This window comes from Physella acuta, unplaced genomic scaffold, assembly GCF_028476545.2.
Source record: "Physella acuta isolate Inbredline_101_S28 unplaced genomic scaffold, ASM2847654v3 ptg000723l, whole genome shotgun sequence".
Classification (NCBI taxonomy): Eukaryota; Metazoa; Mollusca; class Gastropoda; family Physidae; genus Physella; species Physella acuta.
This window is the reverse complement of record NW_026732241.1, coordinates 154,851-175,306: the sequence shown is the minus strand read 5'-3', so window position 1 is coordinate 175,306 and position 20,456 is coordinate 154,851. Positions and strand designations below refer to the sequence as shown.

The following is a 20,456-nucleotide window of genomic DNA, read 5'->3' as shown; positions in this document are numbered from 1 at the left end:
TCCATTGTGACATTAGAGAAAAAAAAATACAAAAATCTGTTGTTGTTAAGGGAAGCGGAACTGTTTATACTGAAAGTCAAGTGATGTCAATGGTTTGTGCGCTGCCTATTTTTTCTGTGTCCTGTTTTGCCAGTTGTTTTAAAATAAATCTGCTGTCAAGTGTCCACGGTTAAATCCTACTTGGTGTGCTGTCGTTCCCTACTGCATGCAGAATAAGGTGTGGTATTTACCTGTAGAAGTTTACCTGTCTAGTGAAGAATTTTAAAACGACGAGGCTACAATAGAATAACTAATTTTTTTTGCTTTTTAAAAGTTAGTTTTGTAAGTGAAGATAATGTTATTTAATTCGAATGTTTTGTTTCAAATATTTCTTTTTGTGAAACTGAGTAGGTAAATATTTTTTATTGAAACTAGTACAGAAGTGAATTATTTCAATACATAGACTCAGATAAGTTTTAAGGCAGTTTTTATATTCAAGTTAATTTTATTGAGCTGTATGGATGTAAGTCCTAATTTCGGATGCAACGATCCATTGTGCAGATGCCGTAGAGTTCACCAGTTTCTGTTCACTCGGCATACGAAAGATTACTGTGGTCACTACTATACCCAGCCGCTTATACTTTCTCTATCGTAAGTTAGGTACCCATTAGAGCTGGGTGGACTCAGGGCCATCCGTACTCGGGTCCGGGATCCGAACTCGAGGCTTTCGAGTTAGACCTTCTATTTTCTCAACCACGCCGATATTGTTTTGTGAAAAAAAAAATGATTGTTTTATAAATAGGTGAGTAGATTGTATGCACGATGAACATATTTGTTGTTGGTTGATCCTTAGTCGTTTTATAGTATCGTATGTGCTGAGAAGTGAGTGTTTGTTGATTATATAGTGTGTGGTGTGTAGTGAGTGTTTGTTGATTATATAGTTTGTGGTGTGTAGTGAGTGTTTGTTGATTATATAGTTTGTGGTGTGTAGTGAGTGTTTGTTGATTATATAGTTTGTGGTGTGTAGTGAGTGTTTGTTGATTGTATAGTGTGTAGTGAGTCTTTGTTGATTGTATAGTGTGTAAGGTCTAGTGATTAGAAGGTCGAAAGTGTTCTTAGTATCATGTGATATGCGGGGATTGTGTGATGTTTAGTGGTTGTGTGAAGTTTGGGAACATAATGGTTTGTGGATGTTTAGATAGTGTTGGAGTAATGACTGTATGTGAAAGGTGTGTGTGATATGTGTGAAAGGTGTGTGAATATGTGAAATGTCAGTGATACATTAAAATAATGTGTAAATATCAGTGATAAGTGAAATGTATCTGAAAGGTTTGGGTATTGTGACATGTGTGTGATTGTGTGATAGGTATGTGATATATGAAGATATTTGAAAATGAGTGATAGGTGAAAGATGTGTAAAATGTGAAAGGTGTGTGAATATGTGAAAGCTGTGTGAATATGAGCAATAAGTAGCGAAAAATTCAATGTGAGCAAAGTCGCAGTTTCTCCATTTTGTTGGGCGTTTTCAAGAAAAGAAAGTCAAGCAGGTAATCTATCATGGATTAACCACGACCGTTATGTAAGATCACACAAAACAATCGTATCATTTCAAGACTTCCTACAATCCCCTCACCGTACCAAGTCCCGCTATATATCCGGTACAAAGTGACCGATAAAATGTTAAGTAAGCCGGAGTGAACCCGAGATAACAGCTCGACATTTGATTGGTCCAAGACGGCTCGTACGACCAACGTGTTGTCAGAAAACACGCCATGCCAGTGTCAACTGATGTAAAAACACTTGTATAAAGCATGCACTTGGCTCAGTCCGCCGTTGTCATAATATTTCTGTTTAAAAAAAATAATACCCGAATCACGCCATAAATTTAACCAGTTGAGAATTTATAGCTTGTTCACTAGACGTCTAGTGTCTTACAATAACATTAAACAATTAAAAGTTGTATATTACATTTATTCTTGATAATTTATTGCAAAACAGACAGTTTAATAGATTTTTTTTCTTCTTCCATCATGTAAGTATTTATATTATATTATATTATTTAATTAGCAAAAACATTTTGATTGAATGAGATGGGTTAGATAGCTGGATAAGACACATCTTGTAATAAATTAGTTTTGTAGAGTTAGCAACGAACAGCCTCTAACTCCGTATGTTTGTAAATGATATTAAATGAAGTTTTAAAAACATAGTCGAGCCTCGAACTACGAACTTAAACCAGTCTCGAACTACGCTCGTACAGTAGAGTCTCAACAGTAGATTTGTGTGTGTGTGTGTGTGTGTGTGGGTGGGTGTGGTAATATTCATAAGGAAGAAATATCTTCAGGAAATCAGAAATCCATTTTTTCCTGAAGTTAACAATCTTACACAAGTTCGTAAATATTAAAATCATTTCGTCTTTTAAAAAACAATAAGCATTGTTTGAGGAGGGGGTGGTCGGGGGGGGGGGGGGGGAGGGTCGTCCGTAAAATGACGCTATTGTTTTTTCGTATCAATGTTAACACATTTTTTGAAAATATACAAATGTGTTATTACTCTTTCTTAACGCCCCTCCCCCTCATCACATATAAATACAGAAGTATGAACCCTTCTATGTGGAGTGTAATGTTGTGTCTGCCATTAATGATCTCACATGTTTATACATATCTATTCTGCTAATTAAAACTAGTTATCTCCCATTCCGTACGAGTCCATAGTCATTTCTCTGGGCGTCTTTAATTACAAGAAAACATGTCATTACACGTCTGTAATTACAAGAAAATAAGTCATTACACAACAAAGTAGTGCTTCTCGGGATGTTCTGTTCACCAAATTTAGTTACACAAGAAAACAGTTTCTTGTAAGAACATTTGTTTTTCGTATTTGATAGTAAAAAAAGGTTAAAAATTAACGAAAAAATAAAAATTTTCCTGTATTATACAGGATCTGAAAATGTTATGAATAAAAAATGAAACTGAAATTAACTATCTGAAGTGTATTAAATTATTATTGTACTTCTTTAAACATAAATGAAAGCTAGTTACCCTTTCTAAAGTAGCTATGGGTCAGGCAGATGAAGTAGAGTTTACTTGTTTCTGTGAACATAGCATATGAAAAGATAATATGGTAGACACTATGCCCATCCGCCTTTACTTAACATTAATGAAGAATTAGTTAAAATATAATGCTAATTTAATAACATTAATAAAGATTAACTTTAAGACATCGGTAAATCTAGATGTTTTTTATTTCTTCAGATTTTCACACGTGCGACTTCCTCTTCATGATGGCATTTTTATCTGGCACAACCAGCTTTACTTTACTTATATTTTGTCTCGGTATCACCTGCCTATCTGGCAACCCTGTCGCCTCACGGGACGACACCCTGATCAGATGCGCCAACGAAAGCGATTGGTCGACTGAGCAGTGTAAAGAATCGATACTGATTATCCTAAAAGACGAGTCTCAAACGCTTGATGTGGCCAACAGCACCCTGGTCGCCTCCAACTGCAGTTCCTCAGATTTCACATTGATGCAGACGTTGGTAGATGCCGTGGCCGCAACTGGAATTTGCTCTCGCGATTCATCGTCTGCTTCAACTGCAGCTCCTCCGCCTTCTGAAAACTCAAGCGAGGCGACTCCTATCGAAGTAAAAACAAACCCAACCCCCATACCAACAACTTTGGCGTTTATTTTAACTGAGAGTACAGCCACCCCCACGACAACCCCAGGGAAACGGGTTGTCAACGAAAGTATGATCGCCGATACTTTAAAATACATACAAGCCAACCTGACTCACGGCTGTCGGTCGTCTATTGTTGAAGCAGTCTACAGAACCATTCAAGACTACGACAAGCTTTGTGTTATGTTCAAAACAGCCGGTCCGGCTCTGGGCAATGCGAAGATCTGCAGCAGCAGAGAACTGACCACGCTGACCAACATCTTCTGCCATTTAGATTTCTATTCTGGAGCCAGAGAGATAGCCGACACGGAAGCGGGGAGAATGGAACAGGCGAAACAGATCATGAAGACGGAGTTAACCCAAAGTTGTTACAATATAATGTGGCCCCAGGTTTTGATGTTCGAGGACAGCTTGTCAGAAGGTTGTCATCTGCTAACCTTAGCAGCCGACACCCTCGTAATGGCGGGAACATGTACACAGTTAGATATAGATAAACTTGAACCTGTCGTCTGCTACGTACCACCGGAAACAACAAAATCAACTTTGAGTCCGGCTGAATTGAGCAAAAACGCTGATTTGTTTAAAGTTGTTCAAAATTTAGACCCACAATGCAACGCGAGTTTGTTTTCCAGCGTAAATATCACAGAAGGGGATAGACCGAGTGATTTGTGTAACGTTTTGAGGTCGGCAAAGGATGAGATTTTGAAGGAAGAGGCGTGTACTGAGGAGGTGTTTAGCAAATTGACGCACGCTGTCTGCGCAAGTGCCAACATGGCGTCCGTCGCGTCATTGACTGTCGTGATCTCATTGATTTTGTCGTTGTTTTCCACGGAAGGACAGTTTTTTATTTAGTTGATTGTTATTTTATTTAGCTTTTGTTATTTAATTGTGACTGACAGATAGTCATTGTTGACCTTTTGTTAAATCATGCGACTAAATATGATGTTTGGACCAAAGTTTTGAGTGAAAGTGTTTAGTGAATGGAGGAACATTACTTTGAGCATGCGTACATGAATAAGTGCTACATTAGCATCTGTAAGTCTGTATGAAATTGCGTATAAGTGACGAATGATGAAATTTGGTTGATAATCGATGAGCGACTTAAAATATAACTTTCCTGAGTGAAGTAAGCTAAACATGTCTGCATATAAAACCTTTAGTTGAAATATTGCCTATTTGCATATAGAAGTTATATGTAACACACACACACACACATATAAATATATATATATATATATATATATATATATATATATATATATATATATATATATATATATATATATATAATTATATTGTAAGATGTGATGAAACCTTACACATGGTAACAGTTTTATAGAATATTTAATGCTTGTAAATAATGTGTACCATATAATTTGCACATATGTCCAAGTATGCCATATTATGTTTACATCCATCCATCTGTAATATCATGTGTACATACGCTTAAGTATACCATAATCATGTGTCCATACATCCCTCTGTATTATATAATGTGTACATAAATCCCTGTTTAACATATCATGTGTACATACTTGCAAGTGTGCCATACATATCTAGTCAACCATCAACTTTCTCAGGTATAATTTACCTGTCTGACGTCATAACTTTCCATTTTCATGACAACAGTTCCCATGGTAACTGTGATAAATTCATCATTATTTTTAATTCATGTTTTTTTTTTAAATTATATAAATGTTACCTTCCTTTCACTGTGTGTAAATAAAACAACGTGAATTGACTTAAACAATGTACTTAATTGAACAATGGATTGACAATTTTTTTGAAAAGCTAGTATTTCTACTTTATATTAAAATACGTATTTTATGTATAATTTATGTTTTAATTTGTTTTGTTCTACCATTAAATAAGTATATAAAATTCTCATCGAACACGATAAAAATAAAAAAAACCCACAGATTTAAGTCCGAAAAAGAAACTTTACATGTGTATCAAGGGCAAGTAACATTTACAGATACGCCATTATTTCAGACAATTTGAACTGTATATCGTTTAAAAACAATTCGTTTGTGTACAACTTGAAATATGATGTAGATCCAGTAGCATGTAGTAAGCCTGCCGTCTCGCTGTGATATAGGACTTAAAAAGGAAACTTCCCGTCAACTCAGCCATGGGCTAGTTGCTACAACTACTGTTATGTTCCATCTCTCACCAGGGCGCTTCTCCAGAGTTATCTTTCCCTGACTATTTTTCTTCTAACTTGAGAGATTGTGGGCGAGGGGTAACCCACCCCCCCCCCCACCCCCGGAACTAAATAGAATTTTTAAAAGTTTAAACTTTTACCAGTGTCCGCCCCACGCCCTGAAATGTTTTTGCCCCCCCCCCCCCCCCCTTAAAGTTTCGAGTTCTCCCCCCCCCCCCCCCAATTGGAGAAAAAAGTGATAGAAACACTGTTTAGTGTTTGAACAAATTATTTGAAACGAAAGCCTGTTGAATATTGAAGTATCGGATTAAGATTGTGGTAGGTACTGCGACTATGATCGTTGTTTGGATTACCTTGTGTCAGAACCAGGGTTAAAGTAAGGGTTATTGTGTGGTCAGTGTTTGTGTACCACATCTCCGTCGTTCTTACACGAGCCAGGCTTTACTCTGATTCTTAATGAAACTCAACGGCCTTGACACTTGACTGATTACGTAACCCATATTTGTGAACTTTATATCTTACTGGTGGCCTGTTTCTTTTTTAAAATGGGCCAAATTAATTTGATTGGTTAAAGCAGTATGGTGCGGGTTGATTAAGATAATTTGATTAACGTCATTGATACGTTAACATTTAGAGTGAAATTTTGACCTTTACAAACTCACGAGTCATACAGCGCATTAGTTCTCCTAATTAAATTGGTAGATAAAATAAATAACGAATACAATTTAAACTAACACGTTATGTTATGAGTTTGTAGTTTAGTTTAACTTCCGTTGTTCAAATATTCTTACTTGATCAATATAAAGTGAAATAAATTATGAAACTACAAACATATTCAGTTATTTACAAGGGTGGACTGGCCCGCCAGTCTAAAGGGGAAAATCCCGTGGCCCCCAGGTAAAAAAATTTCGGTGGGCCCCCAGGTACCTAACTCACGTCAGGGAAAGTACAGATGACTGGGTATAGTCCTGACCACCTAATCCCCTTGTATGCCAAGGTCATTAAAACTGATCAGCTCTACTTCATCTACCTTAAGTGTCTTGGGCACAAACGGGAAAAGATGATGATGATGATGATGACGACGATGATAATGATAAAGATGATGATGATGATGATGATGAAGATGATGTTAATGATGATGATGGTAATGATGCTGCTGATGCTGCTGAATATGATGATGATGATGATGATATTAATATCATGGCGTGGAGAGTCGTCCCATCATGACGTCACTCAAGATGGCGTCTGCTTCTACTAGACCTACTGAGTTACAAAAGAAAGATGGGATTAACATGGCATTTTAATCTATATTTACCTATAACTGATGATTAATATGCCACATTGTAACTAGAAACTCACAAGCGTCCTGGATTTACTACACCCTTTTCTGTTTGTGTTTGAAGTAGGATTTTATTTCATAAAATCTAAAGCTGGATATAAGACTTTTGTAAGTTAATGAAATAGTATACTTTGTGTTATGTGGAAAAGTTGTTTTAATATTTGTAAATTTTTTTTGTTCTAGCATGGCACATATTAAAAAAATATTTTAAGATATTTTATTATGTTCAAATAGCGTACAGTATAAGGATTAGTTTCAACGTTTTGTTAAATCTTGGAATGAAAGGGACATAACCTAGTACATTTTTAAATGTGTATTGTCTCAACGAGTTATCTACATTCAACATTGAAGGAAGTTAAAAATGTAAAATTTCCTTTTCGAACCTGACGGTTGTACTTAAGTGAAGTGGAGCAAGTGAAGTAGAGTTGACCGGTTTATGCAGGGGTGCCACTCATTTTCTAAGTGAATCCTGAAAATGAATCCCAAAATTTTACCAATCCTGAAACTAAAATTTGAAATTTTTGAAACCCTGAAACTTAATTTCGCGCGGAATTTCAAAATAAAATGGACTATTATTTCATTATTTTTTGAGACATTTGATTCATATTATGTTCAATTTACATTCCTTTAAAATGGATTTATTTTCTTTGTAACAAGCTTGAAATAAAAATTAATCTTTAAAGGATTGTGCTTACAACAAAATTAGTTTACAATGTTAGTCCCACCCATCTCTAGGCCTACCCCATAATGTGCTATTGTAGAACCCCCCCCCCCCCTCCCAGCCAGCTTTTATAACATTACTGTATTTAATTTTTGAGAACTTCCTAGCTTGATTTAAAGTGTGTAGTCAGCCAATTGCTAACCTCTATGTCTTGTTATTGAATAATAAGCGCACTATATGCAGACCCCTAATAAGATTGTCACTGTATTAAAATACAGGGTTGACTTACTGTAGCTATTCAAGGCTTTAATTATTAACAGCCACAACAAAAACCTAAAACCCTGTTTTCCCAATCAACCACCAATGGGGTCATCCATAAATGATCTCACGCTTTTTTGACGATTATTACCTCCCACCTCCCCTCGGTCACATATCTGTCACAAAAAGCCAGACCCCGCCCTCTAAAATGACGTCACACCTCAGCCTACACCCCCCCCCCCCCCACCCCTAAAAATTGCAGTCGAATTTTTCTTAAAATACGATATTTTCCAAAAATCTTGTCTGACCTCTGTCAACATAGAGTATTTTAATCAATTCCTATTACACTTTATTGAAACAATATTCTAAAACGCGAAATAACGGCTGAAATTCGTTTTCTAACATAGCTTTTGGATAATGCAAAAGTGTGATGTCACACCATCTGAACCTCTCCCCCTCACGACAAAATTACGAACCCCCCTCCCCTTACGAGTGTGACGTCATTTATGAACGACCCCAACGCCCCCACTATTGATATACATGATGACGTGAAGAAATATCGTGGAAGTTTTAAGTTCATATCGCGGAATAACAGAATTAAGTTAATTTTAAAAATAATTTTAGAAGTAACTACGCTAGTAATACTCATGTCAGATATGTAGCCGCCCGACTAAGTGAAAAGCTGATTTTTTTTTACAAGCGGTTAGGAGGGGGCAGTGATAGCGGCTATTTTCTCAGACACGGTACTTCAAGGTTTTTTAAACATTTCAATGACGTTTTACCAAAGTAAAAAAAAAACAATTAGATGTAGACCCTGCTAGATTGTGTAACTAAATTATAGCAGGCCTACATATTTTGTTTAATGATATAAAACGATGCAGTTCTAGTTTTTTTTCTTGAATCTAGAAGTAGGCCCTTATTAAAAATAACCACGTTAAAATTAAACAGCGCTTGTACTTGTAGAACTGCCTTGACCAAGAGACACGACTCAGACTGTGCTTGCGTGGTCTCGTGACGTAGGTCTTACGGTCAGCGCGACCTTGAAGAAGCGGGTAAGAGGTGGTAAAAATACATAAAATAGTCCTTCAAATAGTTTTTTTTCTTTTCTTTTGGTAATACCAAATACAAAAAAAAATGATTTTTTTTTTGATCGGAGCAAAATCTTTCGTTTTTTTTTTTTAAAGACCATCGGCGATGCTAGTGAGCTTGATCTAGTACTTGTAGGCTTTAGTTGTTTTTATTACACAGCCTAGCAGTATCCCATTGATGACATCACGTAAATAATGCGAGTTTTACCCCCAACCCATATCGTCATAAATAGCCAGACAACCACATCACGAATGACATCAAAAAGTTTCGTCTACAGCCTCACCCATCTGATACAGCCGATTTGTATTTGGTCCTTGGCGCACGCGTGAGATTGTTGCTGACGTCATTTACTATTCATTTTTTTCGGAAAAGGCCATTAGCGGGAGTGTTGACGATAAAAACGATTTTTACAATGCCAAAATTTTCAAGCTTAAAACGATCTAAATTTTTTAAAAAATGCAAACCCGGAAATTTTCAAACTCAAATCTTGCGAATCCGGAAAGGGAAAAAAATATGATTCTCGAATCCGGAAATCCGGGATATCCCGGAAAAGTGGCACCCCTGGGTTTATGTGACTTCGGCATATGCAGGGATAGCGTGGTCATTACTATGCTCAGCCACCTTTACTTTCTCATTCGTGAATTAGGTAACTGTCAGAGTTGGGTGGAATCGGGATTTGAATTCGAGACTTTCGGACTATGCAGTGTATCGCTCTATCGCTAGGCCATGCCCCATCTACCTAGTAAATTGTCTCTAAGCTACACAAACAACGGAATTTGAAAAGTTCACACCAAATGTCATTTTATGCTAGGTCTGTATTATTGATTTTAATTATTTTTTTTTTGTTTTGTTTTGTTGTAGAGTATTATTTCATCCAAGATTACGACCGTCTCAAGAATACATGACACATTCGTCAATGAGCCCTCTATGAGTATCTACTATTAAAGTTTCCATACAATCCTTACAAAAGTTTCCCACATTATCCCTGTATTATCGATCTATGTGCATCATTTTTCAGTGAACACTTCTACGTATTACACGTTGATAGCTCCTACTTAGCACAGCCCACTTTGTGCAACTTTTACATATAGGATAGTTGATAACATAGGAAGACTCTCTCCATCTTCTTTCGTCTATACCTTTAGCTCCGTTTGCCAGCACTCTCTACAAGTATTGATATTATTCTTATATAACTGTATATATGTAACAGTAATCGGTTATAGCAACCAGATAGGCACTAGATTGGAATCCCCCAAGGAAAGTAGGTAGGTGTGAGGGTGGGGGGTTTTACGAAGGCGGAACGAATGAATCCAATAACACACAGTTCAAGTTCAACTATAATTGTTCTTTATTAAAAATGATATATATGTTCAAGTTTCTACCTAACTGATCTACACTGTACTATTTACTTCTACTACTGACTGTTCATACCGCATGCTACCTACTACTACGCACTCCCATGACCAATCCTAACACTAACTAACTGTTCCGTAGCTCTGCAAATTACAACCGTCTCTAACCACTACCTAACACCTTCTCTCCTCTTCGCTAGCTACCTATCAACTGCTGGCCTATCTCTCTACTGACCCACGCCTCAGTGGTCAGCTGACCGTCCCACGTGACCGGTCAGTCCTGTGCGCCCATTGGCCTCTCTAACCAACCAACTAGGCCTATAGTCTGTTTCTGCTAACCTATATCTGCTAAACATGTCTGACGTAATCTTGCGTCATCACATATCTCCCTCCCTTTCTGTAGCTGACAAATTATATTTTTCAGCGTCTACTACTAATCTAATACATCAACAACTATCTATCTTACTACTCTTTTCTATCCCTAACATCAATCATGTAAATCAAATACAAAATGGGACAGCACTGTTTACAAAAACATAAAATCTTGTGTCTGTGTTCCTGAATAAAAAAAATGTCATTGTTCTAGTTCTTGTGTAAGTATCTAGACGTCTGTGGTGTCTCTGCTTGATAATGTATGTCTATGTTATGGTATGTGTGAATCCCATCATGTGAAACTCAGTTCTGGCTAGGTTGTCGTGTACTGGCCTTGAGCCAATCTTAGTGGTAATGTGTAACTGGTTGAACGGCTCAGCGAGCAGTGTAAGTGTAGGTGTAAGTTATGTAATTGTTGGCGTTCCTCTGTGGTGGGTGGGTTGTGGCGAGTTTTGATGTAAATTCCCGTGAGGCGGGTGTAGGCGTGACTTCGTTGGTCAATGTGATGACGCAACAATCTCATCTCAACGCTGGTTGAGACGTCCACGTAGAGTGATTATACGATGAACTGGAGCTGTCTGATGCGGTGGCGAACAATGACGTAACGTTCCGACGTTGGGAACTTGGACGATGGGTCTTCTACCCTTTGTATCTGCCGACGAGGGTGTACGTAGCTGGCGGTCTGTTATTCAACCCCAGTGCGGGGGCGAAGCGGTGGCGATGCGTCCGCTGTCTTGACCAGGGCGATTCTCTGTTAAGCAGGGCTGTTCGCTGTCCAGGTAATTCAACGTAATCAGGGCTTCATGTGGCGGCATTCTTGAAGTGTCTGCTTCATCTCGTCTCATTCTGTATAACGCTGGTGGGTCTGAAATTGTATTACGAGACCATGAGCAATGGCTTTACATGACTATCTTAGTGCCCGCGCAGACAAGTATTCAGACAGAGGTACCTTCCATTAAAAAAAAACCTCAATCCCAAATTTAAACGTGCTGAACATTTGTCTGGCGGCATAAAAAAACATTAAGAAAATAACATTACAACATAACCAAATAAAAAATCAGTACACTCTAATCTAACAACAATCTGTAAAGCCTAATAAACTCAATAGACGTAAACACTACCAGAGCTTAGAAATAGCTTCACAAAAAGAATAGACATGTGAGTGTATATCAATAATATTCTGCCATTCAAATCAATATTTGGATACGTAATCATATAGTGGAGCAGCTCTCACTATCTGACTTCTGACAAAAAAAAAACTGGCTGGCTTGACTTAATGACTGACTTCAGTCATGACTTCAGTAAATTGACTGACTTCAGTAACTTGGCTTATTTCACCTTGACTTCAGTAACTCGACTGACTTCACTATGACGACTAATTTCACCTTGACGACTAACTTCACTGACTTCATAAACATCACTGACCGACTTCGACTTCACTTGACGACTGAATTCTCTTTGACGACTAACTTCACTGCGACAACTAAATCGACTGACTTCATCTTCATAGACCTCTGACTGACTTAAAATGACCTAACTTCGACTTCAACGACTTAGACGACTTAAACGTCTTCACTTTGACTTCAAAGACTTTTCCTTGACTTCAACTACTTCAACTACTTCAATATGACTTCAAAGACTTCACTTTGACTTCAACAATTTCAATATGACTTCAAAGACTTCAACGACATCACTTTGACTTCAAAGACTTCACTATAACTTCGACGATTTCACTTCTTCACTATGACCTCAACGACTTTAACTTCAAAGACTTTTCTTTGACTGCAACATGACTTCAACTACGTCACTATGACCTTAACTACGACTTCAATAACTTATTGACTGACTTGACTGACTTCGAATAACTTCTTTGACTTCACGCCGATTTCTCGGCGACTTAGATTCACACAAAAAAAACCTCGACTTGACTTCACCATTATGTTCATTATTCAAATCATTAGTGGGTGCGGTCCGGGTCAAATTCTATCCAGTCATTAATATACCACACTAGGACAGATAGGGTGGGACTCGGTGTGGACAATTGTGTTGTGTGCTTTCACATGGTCTATGATTACTATACTTGTGTTTGTGTAGGTGTGTTGATGGGGTCATCTGGTTTAAGGCTGACCAGGAGTAACCGTGCTCTCTGCCTGCTATCAAATTCCTTGTTACATATTCCTCTGATTCCTTGTTTACTGATTTCTCTAATCTCAGCAATCTGTTACTGACTGTGTCGTTCTGCAGCCCTAAGTTAAGAACATCTGCACCAATATCGGTAATCTTTATAGAATGATCGTTAATAACCTTGTTAACTTCTTCTATCAACCTGTCCGTTTTGAATTGCAATTCGTCTACTTTTTCGTTGTCTCGAATACTGGGCTGCTTGTTTACTTGTTGCTTGTGGCTCATAAATTCTACATTAAATTGCTTCACTCCTGTAATGTTGCCTAATATCATATCGTATGGTCCGTTTTTGAAAACAACTGCTTCAACTGTTTTACACGCTGAGGGTGTGGCTATGGTGACTATAGCTGTTGGCCAAACATATGTGCTGCCTCTTAAACTGTGAACACGTTGTGTTCTGCCTGTGTATTGGTGGTGTTGTACGAATGTGTTACGTACTGCCACTGTGGAGCATAGTGTATCCCTAATTGATGTGGCGTATCTGTTATTGACTTTTGATGTAAATATGTCTGTTCTTCTACTGGCTTCTGTAAACGATGACATAAAAGCTTTTCTATTTATCTGTCTATATTTTGGTCTGTTGCGTTGTGCATCTTGTTGGCGTCTATCATAATATCGTATTCTGCAATTTATTTGTTTGTGGCCTGTTCTATTACAATAGTAGCATCTGACACTGTAATTGTGTTTTTGTTGACTGTAGTTAATCTGAATGGTGTGATTTGCCGTATTATGTTTTTGGAGTGTATGTGGTGTTTCACTTTTTGTAGTAGGTATTTCGCTTGCTTCACTGGACGTGTCATCTGAATCTGAGTCGTAGGAATAGTAAAATGTTGTTTCGGCTATCTGGTTGTTATTATTTGTATCTAAACTTTGCACCGTTTCTTGTTTGGCTTGGCGAAGTTCTCTCATTTTTTCTATTTCTTTACGAATTCTTTCTGTTTCTTCTTTAATTCCGGCAATATATGTTTCTGCTTCTCTTTGTTTCTCTGCTAACTCGGCATCTTTCTTTGCATCATATTCTTCTTCAGTCAACAAGGAATCTGGATCTCCGGTTACCTTGTAATCTACAATTCTATTGATCAAATCTTCCATAGCATCTGGATCATCTAGAGTTTTTACGTCAAATTCTTTAACAGTTAATAACCAGTCTCGATTTTCTGTTGTCGTGTATTGTCCAAGCCTAATAATCAATTCATCCAGAATATCTGGATCCTCAATAGTTCTTGAATTGCTTTTCACTTTGACTGTATTCTGAACATTTATATCTAGTAACGAGTTATCAATTCTACCTGACTCTTCTAGGCCTGACTTAAGCTCAGTTTTAGTGCCCACTTCGTACAATGGAGGCATTTTTAAGGGTAGTGTGGTTGAAGAAATAGATAAGAAAGAGGCAGAAAAACCGCTGGTACCAAATATCCAGCACGAGTCTAAACCCAAACGTTTAAAAATTTTTTGGAAGGTACTTATCTTTTTGGACATGTAGGCTGTTTCCTTGTGTTGTTAATCCAAACTCGTTCCGGTTGAAGAAACCCGCTGTTGTGTTGAGTTGAAGAAAGCTGTACACCAGATGTACTCCGTCATGAGTAACCCGATATACCCAGTCTTTCCTGTACTCTACCCGCGCTCCACCAGTTGTGAGGGTGGGGGGTTTTACGAAGGCGGAACGAATGAATCCAATAACACACAGTTCAAGTTCAACTATAATTGTTCTTTATTAAAAATGATATATATGTTCAAGTTTCTACCTAACTGATCTACACTGTACTATTTACTTCTACTACTGACTGTTCATACCGCATGCTACCTACTACTACGCACTCCCATGACCAATCCTAACACTAACTAACTGTTCCGTGGCTCTGCAAATTACAACCGTCTCTAACCACTACCTAACACCTTCTCTCCTCTTCGCTAGCTACCTATCAACTGCTGGCCTATCTCTCTACTGACCCACGCCTCAGTGGTCAGCTGACCGTCCCACGTGACCGGTCAGTCCTGTGCGCCCATTGGCCTCTCTAACCAACCAACTAGGCCTATAGTCTGTTTCTGCTAACCTATATCTGCTAAACATGTCTGACGTAATCTTGCGTCATCACAGTAGGCCAGAGAGGACTTGGAAATGATCAACTCTCAGTGAAGCAGAATCAGCTGGAATGTCGTGGACCCAACTTGGAGGAATGAACCGAAAACCAAGTACGAAGGAGAGTTGTGGTTGTGTCAATATGCGCTACAGTAGTCCTCGGGATGATGATGATTTTACTTAAAGATATATTAAAACTATGGACGAAGCTATTTCACATAACGAGAGGCGAACCCAGAGGCGTCGCGAGGCGGGGGCGGGAGGTGCGAACCGCACCGGGTGACACCATTTAGGGCGGTGACACCAAACAAAAAATTGCAAAATATATAGATGAAAATGCTTTTTTTTTCAGTTCAATTAATGATGAGAGTTTACGTATTTTACGTAAAAATGGACGATCCCGACAAGCTGGGGGTTGGGGGAGGGGGGGGGGGGGGGTGATACCAGCTGTATAAATAACCGATTATTGATAAACATTCTTACTATTAACTTTGCACTCTTTAAAGCTATCTTTAAAGCTGACACCAACTGCAAAGTGATAAGAGATTAGTCAATCCTAATATATAAATCCCCACGTTCGCACATCTCTCTCTCTCTCTCTTTCTCTGTCCGCAAAAAATTTTCGCCGGACATCACGTCAGAATCGGCAGCGATATATGGAGAACTTTTTACGGACTTTTGTTGAAAATAATATGTTAGATGTTTTAAATGTATAACCACAATTTTACTTAAAGAAGAAAAATAAAAATTAAATGCGTATTCGAATGTAGAGAAACAGTATTATTTATGCAACCGGAAAAGCATTAATACATGTGAAAAAGAACGCATAAAACTGTGACGTCGCTATTGCTTATACATTAACTAATGACGTCATCTGCTGTGTTTTGAATGAAAAGAAATGAACTATTTCATTCAAATTTGATTTAGATCTACGTACACTATGAAATGTATACAATACAATTTTTCCGGCCTAAACTCATAAAATTTATTTTATTTATTTGGATTCAAGATCTAGAGATTCTAGATCTAGACTAAATCTAAATCTAAATCTACGCAATAACTAGATCTAGACGTAGACGCTAAGATCTAGATTTAGACTCTAACTTCTCTAAAATCAATTCCAAAAATAAATTTCTATATTAGGACTAAACTATTTCAAGACTTATTTATTTTATACAAAATCTTTGTTTGGAACTGGCTAATTTGGGATAAAAAATTAATTTGAAAGAATAGGCATATTCGCGTAAGTTAAGATTTTAAAATACGTGTTTCATTCTCCGTATTTTATAATTTGCCTAAATAGCGGAGATGTTAGTGTACATTAAACCACGCAGGTGGTGCGGGTTCGAGACACAGCAAGTCAACTTGGTTAATGTATTATTTTTTATTATGCTCGGGCTAAACTTAAAAAAAAAATTCTTTTAGAAATCTAGATCTAGATCTAGATTGTCGGGTGTCCGATAGGGCACTTCCCGGCGCCGCAGGCGCTTCAAATTTGGCATGATCTTGCCTTGATGCGACAGAACACGGGGGCCGGTTGGCCGAAAAGTCTACGATGTGGGGGTCAAAACTGACCTCGACTGACCGGTACCTTATATGAGCTATAAATCGAAAAAAAATGTCCACGGAGGAACCTCTTCATAACTCTTGAGGTCGTAGACCGACCTTCGGGCGAATTAATTAAGCATTCAAATTCTCAATGTTTTCGAAAGCCTAAGCGAAGCTGGGCAGCATGCCTAGTCAATAACTAAGGTGGGTTGACACCACATCTAATAATTTACGGTGAAAACGTTGCTTTTTTCACTTGAATTGTTGGTGGATTAAAATAATGTGCTCTGGCTAAATCAGAGCGGGGTTTCACCTAATGCAACTATATATATATATATATATCAGGGGCGTAGCGAGGGGTGGGGGGGGGTGCGGACCGCACCGGGTGACACCATTTAGGGGGGTGACACCAAGGCAAAAAAGAGCAAAATATATAGAGAAAAACTTGAGGGGGGGGGGGGGGTGCAAATCGAAAGTTTGAGGGGGGGGGGGGGGGGGTTAAAATCGAAAACTTGAGTGGGGGGGGGGGGGGTGCAAATTGAAAGTTTGAAAGTTTGTCCCCGGGAAGGGTCGCTACGCCTCTGGAGGGGGACGACACCATTAAGTGCCGCACCGGGTGACACCCGACCTCGCTACGCCACTAATATATATATATATATTTATTTATTTATTTTTTTAATTTATTTATATATATATATATATATAGCCTATACTTTTTTCTTTTAGTGGGGGGTACCACCATGAGGTGCCTCACTGGGTGTCACACGACCGAGCGACGCCACTGGGCGAACCAATTTGACATACTGGTCGAAGGCTTGCCATTGAAACTTCACAGCAAATCAACCAAATACTCCATCGAAATTTACCAGACCAGAAACCAAATTGAGTCAACCATTTGTTTGAGGGAAGTTATTTTAATTCAAGCTGAACAAAATATTTACAAAAAATATGTAAATACAAACCCATCAAAGTAGAATCAATAAATTCATTTCAACATAAATGGAATTCGACATATGGATCATTTTAATGCTAACAGAACACATTTTAGTTATTTTTTATACAATATAAGCTAAATTTACCACTATACATACAATTTTTATAAGTTTGTATATAAATGGTATACAAAAATATAACAATATGTCATTGTGAGTATCACAGCAGACTAAAGGAAACTGATTTTCATCAACAAATCATCAGCATCAGTGGTCCCACGATACTGAGATGGTAGCGCTTTTAATGATGGTGATGGTGGTGGTGTCCAAAGTGGTGATTGTGGTGGTGGCCCCAGTGTGGGTGGTGGTGATGGTGTTCCGCCATATTGGCCAGAGCGATGCCAGCACCGATGCCAAGTCCGAGCCCTAGTCCAGGCTGTCCAATCAGAAAAGAGAATTAGATCATATGACAGGCCAAAAAATCAACAAATCAAGATAAATATATACATATATACTTGTTCCAATATCTATATATATATCTATATATCTATATATCTATATATCTATATATCTATATATCTATATATCTATATATCTATATATCTATATATCTATATATCTATATATCTATATATCTATATATCTATATATCTATATATCTATATATCTATATATCTATATATCTATATATCTATATATCTATAAATCTATAAATCTATATATCTATATATCTATATATCTATATATCTATATATCTATATATCTATATATCTATATATCTATATATCTATATATCTATATATCTATATATCTATATATCTATATATCTATATATCTATATATCTATATATCTATATATCTATATATCTATATATCTATATATCTATATATCTATATATCTATATATCTATATATCTATATATCTATATATCTATATATCTATATATCTATATATCTATATATCTATATATCTATATATCTATATATCTATATATCTATATATCTATATATCTATATATCTATATATCTATATATCTATATATCTATATATCTATATATCTATATATCTATATATCTATATATCTATATATCTATATATCTATATATCTATATATCTATATATCTATATATCTATATATCTATATATCTATATATCTATATATCTATAGCTATAGCTATAGCTATAGCTAAATCTATATCTATATCTATATCTATATCTATATCTATATCTATATCTATATCTATATCTATATCTATATCTATATCTATATCTATATCTATATCTATATCTATATCTATATCTATATCTATATCTATATCTATATCTATATCTATATCTATATCTATATCTATATCTATATCTATATCTATATCTATATCTATATCTATATCTATATCTATATCTATATCTATATCTATATCTATATCTATATCTATATCTATATCTATATCTATATCTATATCTATATCTATATATATATCTATATATCTATATATATATATATATATATATATATATATATATATATATATATATATATATATATATATAAATATATAGGAATATATAAATATGTAGGAATATATAAATATGTAGGAATATATAAATATGTAGGAATATATATATATATATATATATATATATATATATATATATATATATATATATATATATATATATATATATATATATATATATAAAATTTGTTAATTTGTTTTTACATATAAAACATCAAAAACTGTTTTCAAAAATACTTACGCGAAAGACTGGTCTGCCTGTTTCATATACAACTGTAGTAGTGGGTGGAGGGGGAGGGAGAGGTGTGGGGTTGACAACATACGTCACATTTGGTGGTTGTGGATAAGGGTATGGATATGGGTATGGTGGGGCATTTTCTGGTGGGGGGACAGATCCGGCTGGATACGGATAACCGTTGTCTGGTGGGAAAATAAATGTTAATTAATAATCAATTTGATACACATTTTTAATAAGTGGATACACATTTTTTAAAACCAAAAACGAACATAGCCCAACAATGAAGCTACGAAAAACAACATATTCCACCCACTAATATACAAAAAGAGCCTTTTCGTACAAGCAAAAAAAAAAACAACCAAAACAAAAAACAACAAAAAATAACCGAAACAAAACAAGTCACTATCAATATAAACATTACTATATTATGCTAATATCGCTTGTATTCATGGCCAACTAGATTGATGTACATTTTAACATTCCATTCAATGTAATAAACTGAAATTATTATTATGAGATCTAGATCCAGTTAAGAACAGTGTATAAATAATAAGATTAAGAACCTAATACTTACATGGATAGCCACTCATGTTAGTTGTCTTGTGTTGAAGTAAAATATCAACCTGTTATGTAGAATTATTCACTGACGACAGGTACTTATAGTATACAAGCAAGTGACTACTTCTTTTTTGTAGTAGTTGAACACTAAAATGGCCGCACTGATTTGATATCGCCAGTAACAGATGTGTTATTTTATAGTTATTGATGTGTTGATAGTCTAAGTTCAGCCATTGGCCAGCGCAATGTCTATTTTAAGCACTCACATGACAGTGACTATGTGATCATCGACGTCAGCTGCCAAATTTTACCCTATTTGAACTTCCGACACGGGGGTTTCCTTAAGTTCTATTTTTAGAACATGGCGTATTTATGTTGTGAAATTAAGTAGGTCATATTAGCGTTTTATTTCCAATACAAATACTTTGTGTCGTATCACAGTTGAATATACGTCCTTCAGTCTCCATAATCAACTGGAAAACGAATACTTGAAGGAAATATTAGA

General features: G+C 36.4%; 1 protein-coding gene across 1 annotated transcript; it reads right to left on the bottom strand.

Moving 5' to 3' along the window:
* Nucleotides 1–17,599: 17,599 nt before the first annotated feature.
* On the bottom strand, nt 17,600–20,165 carry LOC131949975 (nematocyst expressed protein 4-like). The gene is made up of 3 exons (XM_059311949.1): nt 19,968–20,165; nt 19,397–19,575; nt 17,600–18,073 (listed from the first exon to the last, which is right to left on the bottom strand). The coding sequence occupies exons 1-3, from the start codon at nt 19,981–19,983 to the stop codon at nt 17,939–17,941; spliced, it is 330 nt and encodes a 109-aa protein (XP_059167932.1). The 5' UTR covers nt 19,984–20,165; the 3' UTR covers nt 17,600–17,938.
* Between the last annotated feature and the right edge of the window lie 291 nt (nt 20,166–20,456).